The sequence below is a fragment of the Leopardus geoffroyi genome, chromosome C3 (assembly GCF_018350155.1).
Source record: "Leopardus geoffroyi isolate Oge1 chromosome C3, O.geoffroyi_Oge1_pat1.0, whole genome shotgun sequence".
NCBI lineage: Eukaryota > Metazoa > Chordata > Mammalia > Carnivora > Felidae > Leopardus > Leopardus geoffroyi.
The window spans coordinates 26704986-26715237 of NC_059338.1; the positions used below are offsets into that span (position 1 = coordinate 26704986).

Consider the following 10252-nt stretch of genomic DNA (forward strand, 5'->3'; position numbering starts at 1 on the left):
GAGCAGAGGCATGACAAGATCTAATTAAAAAGGATCAGGCTGGATGAATCACTAATTGGCTGGCCTTCAGCAAGCAACTTAATATCTCTCTGACTCATTTTGCACCTCTTGGGGGTTACTTGGATCAAATGACAAAATAGACAAAGACATTGGGCAAGGCAGGAGGATATCTGGGGACACGATGGCTCAGTCGAAACAGACCAAGTTATGGCATGCCCCGAGCATTTGTATGAAAAGTATAGACTGGGTGTAATGGGCAATCGGATTGATGTTTTGGTAGGACACCTAATATTGTCATGGTAGATATTTCTATCAGAAGGGAGTGAGCTGGAAAGCAGACAAATTATGGTGCCTTGTAAGAAGCCAGGTGTGAGGGAGAAGAGTCTGGATCAGGTTGTGATCACAGGAATGGTGATAGGGACGCAGACGTATGAATCTTCTTTTTGTAACATTGGTAAAATTTGCACTCCCTTTGTAGCAACTGCTGCAGGATGGAAATGACCCAGACCCCTACGTGAAGATTTACCTCCTTCCTGACCCTCAGAAAACCACTAAGAAGAAAACCAAAGTGGCCCGGAAAACCTGCAACCCCACCTACAATGAGATGGTGTGTGGAGGAGGGGCTGGGGTGGGTTGGCAAACTGTACCTGTTTGTGTAAATAAAGTTGTATTGGAATGTGGCCCCACCTATCACGGAAGTGTCGTCTGTGGCTGCTTTCTTGCTGCAACGGCAGGATTGCGTGCTTGTGACATGGACCAGACTGTTTGTACTCCTGTCTGGCTCCTCACATAAACAAGTTTGCTGACCCTTGGGTCAGGGAGTCCACAGCTGGGGTATGGCCTTGGCCCTGTCCCGCGGGGAGGAGGAGCCTGCTGGTCCTTTGCTGATAATGAGCCGTGGCCCCAATAAAAAGCCCTCACCTGTGGGGTGCCTGGGTGACTCCCTTGGTTGAGTATCCAGCTCTTGGTTTTGGCTCAGATCATGATCCCAGGATTGTAGGATAGAGCACTGCATTGGGCTCTTCACTGAGCATGGGGCCTGCTTGAGGTATTCTCTCCCTCCCCCTCCCTCCCTCACTCTCCTGCCCCCTCCCTCTACCCCTCTCTCCTGCTCATGCTCTCTCTGTCTAAAATGAAGAAACGGGGAAAAAAAAAAAAAAAAAAAAAAAAAAAAAAAGGGGCGCCTGGGTGGCGCAGTCGGTTAAGCGTCCGACTTCAGCCAGGTCACGATCTCGCGGTCCGTGAGTTCGAGCCCCGCGTCGGGCTCTGGGCTGATGGCTCGGAGCCTGGAGCCTGTTTCCGATTCTGTGTCTCCCTCTCTCTCTGCCCCTCCCCCGTTCATGCTCTGCCTCTCTCTGTCCCAAAAATAAATAAAACGTTGAAAAAAAAAATATTTAAAATGAAGAAACGGGGAAAAAAGGAAACTTGTTTTTAAAGTTTATTTTGAGAGAGACAAAGCGCCAGTGGGGGAGCGGCAGAGAGAGAGAAGGGACAGAGGATCTGAAGCGGGCCCTGTGCTGCCAGCAGCGAGCCCAATGCAGGCTCGAACTCACAAACCATGAGATCATGACCTGAGCTGAAGTCAGACGCTCAACCAACTGAGCCACGCAAGTGCCCCAAGGAAAAAAGGAAACTTAAAAAAAAAAAAAAAAAAAAAAGAAGTCCTCACCTTCCTCAACTCTAAGCAAAGAACAAAGTTCTTTATTTATTTACTTATTTATTCATTTGCTTTTAGATATTTAAGTAATCTCTACACCCAACGTGGGGCGAGCCAGCCAGGTTGCCCCAAAGAGCAGAGTTCTGTAAAGCTCTTCCTGGGTTCCAAGTACCTTCTCTAATCCCGTGGACTCGGGCTGGGGAGAGAAGTCGTCTTAGCCCCCGCCAGATCGAACCTCCACAGACTTAAGCATCTCCCTCTTCTGTGTCCCCCCATCTTCCCCATCTCTGTTCGCAGCTGGTGTATGACGGGATCCCCAAGGGAGACCTACAGCAGCGGGAGCTGCAGCTGAGTGTGCTGAGCGAGCAAGGATTCTGGGAGAACGTTCTCCTCGGGGAGGTGCACATCCGCCTTCGAGAGCTGGACCTGGCCCAGGAGAAGACTGGCTGGTTCGCACTGGGATCTCGAAGTCATGAGACCTTGTGAGCCCAGCAGAGCCCGCCCCATCCCCCCCACCAACCCCCGCCCAGGACCCCAGGCGGCTGGGGGTGCCGGGGGAGACGACTCTCCCCTGCTCCATGTGCCCTTGTGAAGGGGCAGAGCCCTTGGCGGGCCTCCCCTCTGTCCGGGTGGCTCGGGCCCCTGTGACGGGAGGCGGGCAGAGTAAGATGCTGTCTGCTGTCCCCTCCTCTGCCCGGCGGCATTTGGGTTGGCTGTGCTGAGCGGCGGTGAGGCTGCCGCGAAGTTTTAAGGTTACCTTGTGTCAAGGGAGCAACGCCTGGTTGGGGGTGAGTGGGGCGGGGTGAATGAAGTAGCGTTTTGAGGGAGGGTGGGTGGGTGGATATCTTTATTTTTATTTTTAAAAAATGAAATAGTAATGTTGTCCTGACTGGACAGGAAGCCTCGTGAGAAGGGACTTGCATATGCCTCGGAAGGCAAAAGAGGAAGACGTCGGACTTTTTGTACGATTAAGGTTCTTATTGGACTTTCCCCTAGGGTTTTGTTTGTTCGCTTGTTTGTTTCGCATCAGTGTTTTTCTATCCATAGGAATTATTTGGGGAGGGGCCCAGTGGGTCCTGGGTGAGAGCCCTCCCTCTCTAAGGGCAGGCCGGGGAGGGGCGGGGAGGGTCTGGCGTGCTGGACTGAGGCCTGCTGTGGGCCTTTCTGATTGTGCCTCCAAAGGAGAGTGGTGTGATACCTACGGGTGTAAGGGAGGGCCTTCCGAACGGGGCCCTGCCGAGGACCTGTGTTCAGGGACCTGGCCTCTTTCAGGGGGAGTTTTTCCTTCCGTCTTCCCCGACTTTGCCAGGACGTGCCCCGAATACGGTCTTCTACCCCTCCATTCTCACGACCCCTCTGGGGACCATCTGGTCCCTGAGGGTATGCTGGGGGTGCTTCTCCACACGTCTCTCTCCCTTCCTTTTTCCCTGGTGGGATAAAGTGCTGCATCAGCCCTCAGATTTGGTCCCCCCACCGCACCCCGCCCAAGGACATCCTGGCCCTGGGAAGGAGATGCTAGGCCGCAGATGCCAGTGTGGCCCCATCACCCGCCACACCCCCCCTTTTTTGTGTGCTGCTTTTCCCAAACTCCACTTCTGTCACATTTTTTTTTAAATAAGAATTTCCCTCATTTTTTGGGGCCATAAACTTATTTAGTCTGGAGCCAAAGGGATGCCCTAAACGGAGGAAAAGGGGCGTGGGGTGGGGGACTCCAGTGATGTTCTTTGGTGGCGAGAAGGCTGGATTGGAGGGGGGGTGATTGATCCCCGGGAGCTGAGCTAGGAGTGAGAGACTGGGTCTCTTGTCTCTTACACTTTTTATTCCCTACCTGGTGGATTTCGGATTCACTCTTGTGCTTTACTCCAAAGGGTTGTATCCTTTGGGGGGAAAAAAAAAAAAAGGGAGAGACTTTGAATTTGATATATTTAAACCGGAATTGGCTAGATGTACCCCAGGGTTGGGTCATGGAAGGAATCGAGGAGACTCTGAACTATCCCTCCCCAGCTTCCTTCTCAGCTCCAAGGATCAGAAATTCCCCCGTTTGCTGACTCATTCCATAACCAGAGAAAGAAGCTCCGTTCACTGAAGCCACAGGGTAGCAAGGAAATGTAAACTTTTCTTTTAGGTTAAAAATGTCAAGGATAAGGTGGCCACTGTGGGGGAGGGGCTGGGGGAAGTGGGGAACAGGGGCAGAACTCCTCCAGGTGAATGGACCATAGATGCGTTACTGGCTTTTGGCCTGTAGCTCATTTTATTTTGACCCTCTCTGCCCCTGATTGAAAGAGGTCTGTGTACTGTATCCACTTCCCTTGTATCTGCTACTTTCTCTGGAACTGTATTTTCTAATAAATGACATTTGAGAAAAACAAAACCATCCTTTTCAAAATTGGTCGATGCTCACATGAAGACACCTGGTGTACAAGATGAAAATAGTAACAGTAGTAGTCTTACGATTGGAAGATATGCATTGGTGCACTGCCCTGGGCATTCGACACTTGTCAGTGAAATCTTAGCCTCAGAACAGCTTGATCAGGTGAGTAGTAGAATCCCCATTTTATAGGTGAAGAAATGGAAGCTCAGAGAGATTAAGTAATCTGTCTTAAACTCACAGCCAATCAGCCTTGGATCTCGAATTGGAATCTAGGATTGACTCCAAACCTTGTGCAAACTCCTAGGTAATGTTTAATACAGCCCTTTAAGTTGACGTAACATTTGTTCGTTTTCAGCGTGTTTTACTATAAATGATGTCCTTTTTCGTTACGCTACCGTCAAAAGTAGATCTGGTTCGTTCATTAATTCTATCAACAAACATGTACCGTGCTTTCCAGTGCTACAAAGTGACATGCCTCCATCCACAAAGAATATAGCTCCTGGGGTTGTGCGTTGGGCCCTGTGCCACGTACCGGGCTGAGGGTAACAAAGACAAATTCAAACAATCTCTGCATTTAAGAAGTTGACCACCTAGGGGCACCTGGGTGGCTCAGTCGGTTGAGCATCTGACTCTTGATTTGAGCTCAGGTCATGATCTCGAGATTCATGGGATCGAGCCCCACATCAGGCTCCCAGCTGACAGCACGGAGCCTGCTTGGGCTTCTCTGTCTCCCTCTCTCTCTCTGACCCCCCACTCCAATACATAAATAAACTTTACAAAGTTTACTGCCGGCACACCTGGGTGGCTCAGTCTGTTAAGCATCCGACTTTGGCTCAGGTCATGATCTCGCGGTTTGTTGAGTTTGACCCCCATGTCGGGCTCTGTGCTAATAGCTCAGAGCCTAGAGCCTGCCTCGGATTGTGTATCTCCTCTCTCTGCCCCTCCCATGCTCATGCTCTGTCTCTCTCTCTCTCTCTCTCAATAATAAACATTAACAAAATGTTTTTAAAAGTTTACTGCCTAATGATATTTAACCAGCCCCATTTTCTAAAAGAGGAAACTGAGCCTCTGAGATGCCTTACAACTGTTAAGTCATTAGAGCAGAGCCATAGCTCAGAACCCACCAAATGGAAGAAGGAGGTGGTGTGAACCTTGTACCAGCATTTCACCCAAAAGTTTTCAAAACTCTCCAGTGGGGTGTCATATTTCACACCAGGAAATTTTGTGAGGCTTCCCAGGGACTTTCAGTAGTAAACAGGGGGAAGTGTTACCCGTCTGCGGTGTTTCTAAGTGGTTTTGAGATGTCACTGCCGTTCTGGATAAATCCCAGGGGACCTTTTAAAAGTTAAACTTGAATCTGGCAAGAGTCTTAGTTGAGGAAATTTCTTGGCCAAATGGGGCAGAAATCTGAACCACCCTGAGGGCATGGGGGTGAGAGCTGGGAGTACAGTAAGAGGGCTTGCTCAGGGAGAAGAGAAACAAGAGAAGCCCAGGAGGCTGGGTTCTCTGAGTTCAGAGAGAGGTGGCAGAAATGAAGTAACCTGACTGACTGGGATGTGGGGGCAAAGATTAGATTGGACTTGAAAGGTCAAAAATGAGGCAGCATTTTTTTTTTTTTTTAACATTTATTCATTTTTGAAAGGCAGAGACAGCACGACTGGGGGAGGGGCAGAGAGAGAGGGACACACAGAAACAGAAGCAGGCTTCAGGCTCCGAGGCATCAATCAGCACAGAGCCTGATGCGGGGCTCAAACTCACAGACCGCGAGATCATGACCTGAGCCAAAGTCGGCCACTTAACTGACCAAGCCACCCAGGCGCCCCTAAAAAGGAGGCAGCATTTTTAAGTCGGGAGGGAATTTTGGTGGCTGGGACGTCTGTGCAACAAACAGACTGAGGTGTCTGTTCAACAAACCACGCTCATGGCCTTCTCCGGGTCAGGCAGGGCAACCAGGCAGTGTGGCTACTAAAATGACAAAGGTGTAGATCCAGCTAGGGAGGCAGACCCGGGAACAAAAAGCGACAGTGCAGCGGCTCAGGGCCAGACGAGGGCAGGAAAAGGGAGGGGGCAGGCAGGCAGAGAGGGCCTCACAGGGAGAAACTGAGCGTTAAAGTCGATCAGAACTCCGGATTTTATTCTTAGTGTGATGGGGCTGCCATCACACTAAGCTTTTGAGGAAGGGACTGCAGTGCTCCAATTTACATTTTAAACAGGTCATTCTGGCTGCTGTTTGAAGCAGGACTGGATGACTAGACACGGCAGAGAAGGTCCCTGCAGAGAAGGTCTCTGCGGGAGTCTAGGAGGGAGGTGATAGTGTGGGGATGGTGAGAAGAGTCAATTTCGGATAGAGAGTTGGTGAATTTCAAAGTAGTGCTGACAGGATTTGCTGATGGATTAGATGTGGAGTTGAGAGGAAGTGAGGGTGACTCCTGAATTTAGGGCCTTGGCAGCTGGGTGAGGAGGACTGGGGGCATTACAGATCATGGGGAAGATGGGCCTGGGGGAGCTAAATTAAGAGTTTTATTTTGGGGGAGCGCCTGGGTGGCTCAGTCAGGTAAGTGTCTGACTCTTGGTTTCAGCTCAGGGCATAATCTCATGGTTCCTGAATCAAGGCCTGAGACATGCTCTGCACTGTGAGTGCAGAGCCTGCTTGGGATTCTCTCTCCCTCTCTCTCTGCCCTTCCCCACCCCCTCAAAATAAATGAACATTTAAAAAAAAAAAAGAAAGACTTTTGTTTTGGGTGTGTGGCTGGCTCAGTCGGTAGAGCATGTGACTGTTGATCTCAGGGTCATGAGTTCGAGCCCCGTGTTGGGCATGGAGCCTACTTAATAAATACACTTATTTTTTAAAAAAAGTTTTGTTTTGATCATGATAAAGTTGAGATGTGTGGACACCCACGTGGTGAGGCAGGAGAGTGGAATCTGAAGCTCATGGGTGAGGTCAGTCTAGAGTTTAGGTAAGGATGTCATCAGCATAGGTTGAGATCACCTAGATTAGAGAGGCTAGAAAAAAAAAGATATGGGTGGACTGAGCTCTGATACAGGCCAACATTCAGAGGAGCCACTGGAACTGTAGGGAAACCAGGGGAGTGGCGTCATGGGGGCACAAAGAAAAGTTCCATCGGTACCCCAGGGCTGCTGTAACAATGCGCCACTGACTGGTGGCTCAAACAACGAATGAATTTGCTCACAGGTCTAGAGGCTAGAAGGCCAAGATCCAGGGGTTGGCAGAGTTGGTGCCTTCTGCGGGTTGAGAGGGAGAATTTATTCCATGCCTCTCCTAGCTTCTCATGGATTGCTGGAAGTCGTTCACATTCCTTGACTTGTTGGGGCATCACCCCAACCTCTGCCTTCGCGCTCACATGGTGTTCACAAGTACATGTGTTTCATGCATGTGTGTCTGTGTCCAAAATTAGCCTTTGTATAAGGACACAATCAGATTAGATTAGACCCACCCAATGACCTCATCTTAACTTGCGAAGGCCCTATTTCCAAACAAGGTCTCATTCACCAGTACTCCAGTACTGTGGGATGAGGACCTTCAATATCTTTTAGGGGGACACAGTTCAACCCACAGTGGTCAGAGGCTTGGACTCGGCAAATGTTCCTGGCAACCTTGATAAAGGCTGTTTGAGTGGTGGGGACAAAGGCCACATTGGAGGAGGTGGAAGAGAGAAGAGGTCATGACAAAGTAGAGACCATGACCATAGGTGACGCTCGAGAAATTTTGCTGTAGTGCTGCAGAAACTTGGAGGGCACGAATCTGAGAGAGTTTTGTTTATTTTTAAGATGGGTGATACTAACTGCATGTGAGTGTTCTAGAAGCTTGAGAGAGACAATCATAGGTTACAAGAAAGAGGGGCTAAGGAAGGCTGGAATTCCTTCCGTAGACACAAAGGGACAGGATCCAGGAGGCTTCTTTTCTTTTTCTTTTTTTTTTCTTTTTGAGATAGAGGGAATCTTTTTTTTTTTTTTAATTATTTTTTAAAGTTTACTTATTTTTGATGGAGAGAGAGAGAGAGAGAGCAGGGGAGGGCAGAGAGAGAGGGAGACACAGAATCCGAAGCAGGCTCGAGGCTCTGAGCTGTCAGCACAGAGCCCGACGCGGGGCTCGAACTCATGGAGTGTGAGATCATGACCTGAGCCGAAGTCAGACACTTAACCAACTGAGCCACCCAGGCGCCCCCAGGAGGCTTCTTTTCTTGTTATGGGATTGAAGGCAGAGTATGTGGGTCCAAATGCTGGAAGATGGGTGGATTTAGTGGTGGAAAGATGAGGTTGTTTATGTCCAATTGTGTCTGGTTTCTCAATGAAGTATGAGGTGTGACTGTAAGCTGAGGATGTGTATTTAAGGGAATGCTGGAAATTGGAAGAAATTGTGAAACAGTCTCAGAGTGTGGGAGAAACAAAGCTGGAACTATGAACTGTTGTAGGAATGCCCGGCACTGATGAAATTTGTGGTCACAAATACAAAGCAAGTCAGTCGGCACTGCTGAGTGCTTTTCCTCGGCCATGATTAGCTGAGTGCGTAGACTAAGAACAAGTGGGTAGTTGAGTTCATCTAGGGTTGGGATTTTGCCAGCGAAGAGCAAGAGAATGAAATGTCTTTGCAGTGGGTTAGTTTTTGATACTGGATCATGGAATTCACGCTGGGTGAGGAGGGAAGTGAAGGAGGGCGAGAAATCACAACCGAAGTGGAAACGGCAGTGGTGTGGAGGTTTCCAGGGGGTGATAAGTCGCTGAATAGGGATACGGGGCAGTGGGTTGGAAAGATGGCAGGTGGTGACCACGTGAAGTGTGGGATACTTAGAAGTGAGATTTTGGAGGTGGTGCTGGCAGACAAATGAAGTCAAAAGCTGTATACCCTCTGCCTCAGGCCCGCAAAATCGTTTAAAATAAACATAATCAACTGAGGTTTAAACCTTACCTTCTGCCAAAGTGCCAGTCACCTTGCCAGTCCAAGGACTTCTTGTCCTCACCAGCACGCCTACAGCCATGGCAACACTTTGTTATCTCGGTGTCCAGAGCTACCCTCCCTCCACCCTCTGGTTGATAGCAGGCTCGAGGAAGCTGGTTTACACTTTATTTTCCTGTTGGGACTGACAGGGCTAAGTCACAAATTCTTACAGGTTTTGATACTTTATGACTGTGTTTTTTTTCCCCTTTAGAACAACTTCCAAGGTAAGGAGAATCAAATTATATATTCAAGGACGAGATGGGGAAGGGGAGGCTCATTCAAGAAAGCTTTAAGGGGCGCCTGGGTGGCTCAGTCGGTCAAGCCTCAGACTTTGGCTCAGGTCATGATCTCATGGTTTGTGGGTTCCAGTCCCGCATCTCACTCTGCGCTGATAGTGCAGAATCTGCTGGGATTCTCTCTCTCCCTCTCTCTCTGCCCCTCCCCCACTTGTGCTTTCTGTCTCTCTCTCTCAAAATAAATAAATAAACTTAGAAAAACTAAGTGAAAAAGGGGTGCCTGGGTGGCTCGGTGAGTGAAACGTCCGACTTCGGCTCAAGTCACGATCTCACCACTTGCGAGTTCGAGCCCCGCGTTGGGCTCTGTGCTGACAGCTCAGAGCCTGGAGCCTGCTTGGGATTCTGTGTCTCCCTCTCTTTCTAACCCTCCCCCACTTCCACTCTGTCTCTCTTGCTCTCAAAAAATAAACAAACACTAAAAAAATAGAAAAAAGAAAAAGCTTTAAGAAAACTTTTGGGGGGACATGTGGTGTTAGCCACAAAGTCGACAGCGGAAAACAAAAGGCTTAGCCATAAGGAAGATGCTGTTATTTTACAAGTTTTTTAAGTTCATTTATTTATTTTGAGAAAGAGAGAGAGAGGGAAAACACCAGCGGGGGAAAGACAGAGAAGGAGAGAGGGAGAGAGAGAATCCCAAGCAGGCTCTACGCTGTCAGCACAGACCCCGATGTGGGGCTCGAACCTCCAAACTGTGAGATCATGACCCAAGCCACAGTCAAGAGTCAGCTTTCTTTTTTTTATTAATTAATTAAAAAAAATTTACATCCAAGGTCATTAGCATATGGTGCAACAATGATTTCAGCAGTAGATTCCAGTGATTCATCCCCTACATATAACACCCAGTGCTCATCCCAACAAGTGTCCTCCTTAATACCCCTTGCCCATTTAGCCCATCCCCCAACCCACAACCCCTCCCACAACCCTCAGTTTGTTCTCTATATTTAAGAGTCTCTTATGTTTTGTCCCCCTCC

At 49.0% G+C, this 10252-nt stretch overlaps 1 protein-coding gene and 1 non-coding gene across 2 annotated transcripts in view; both read left to right on the top strand.

Moving 5' to 3' along the window:
• The window catches only part of PIK3C2B (phosphatidylinositol-4-phosphate 3-kinase catalytic subunit type 2 beta), a 65627-nt gene extending 61599 nt beyond the window's left edge, over positions 1–4028 (top strand). The window contains 2 exon segments of the mRNA XM_045456330.1: positions 479–607; positions 1955–4028. Coding sequence (XP_045312286.1) covers positions 479–607; positions 1955–2143 — 318 coding nt within the window. The 3' untranslated portion in view covers positions 2144–4028.
• Positions 4029–6771: 2743 nt separating this feature from the next.
• On the top strand, positions 6772–6844 carry TRNAN-GUU. Its single transcript has one exon. It is a non-coding gene; the product is annotated as a tRNA-Asn (tRNA).
• The last annotated feature ends 3408 nt before the right edge of the window (positions 6845–10252 follow it).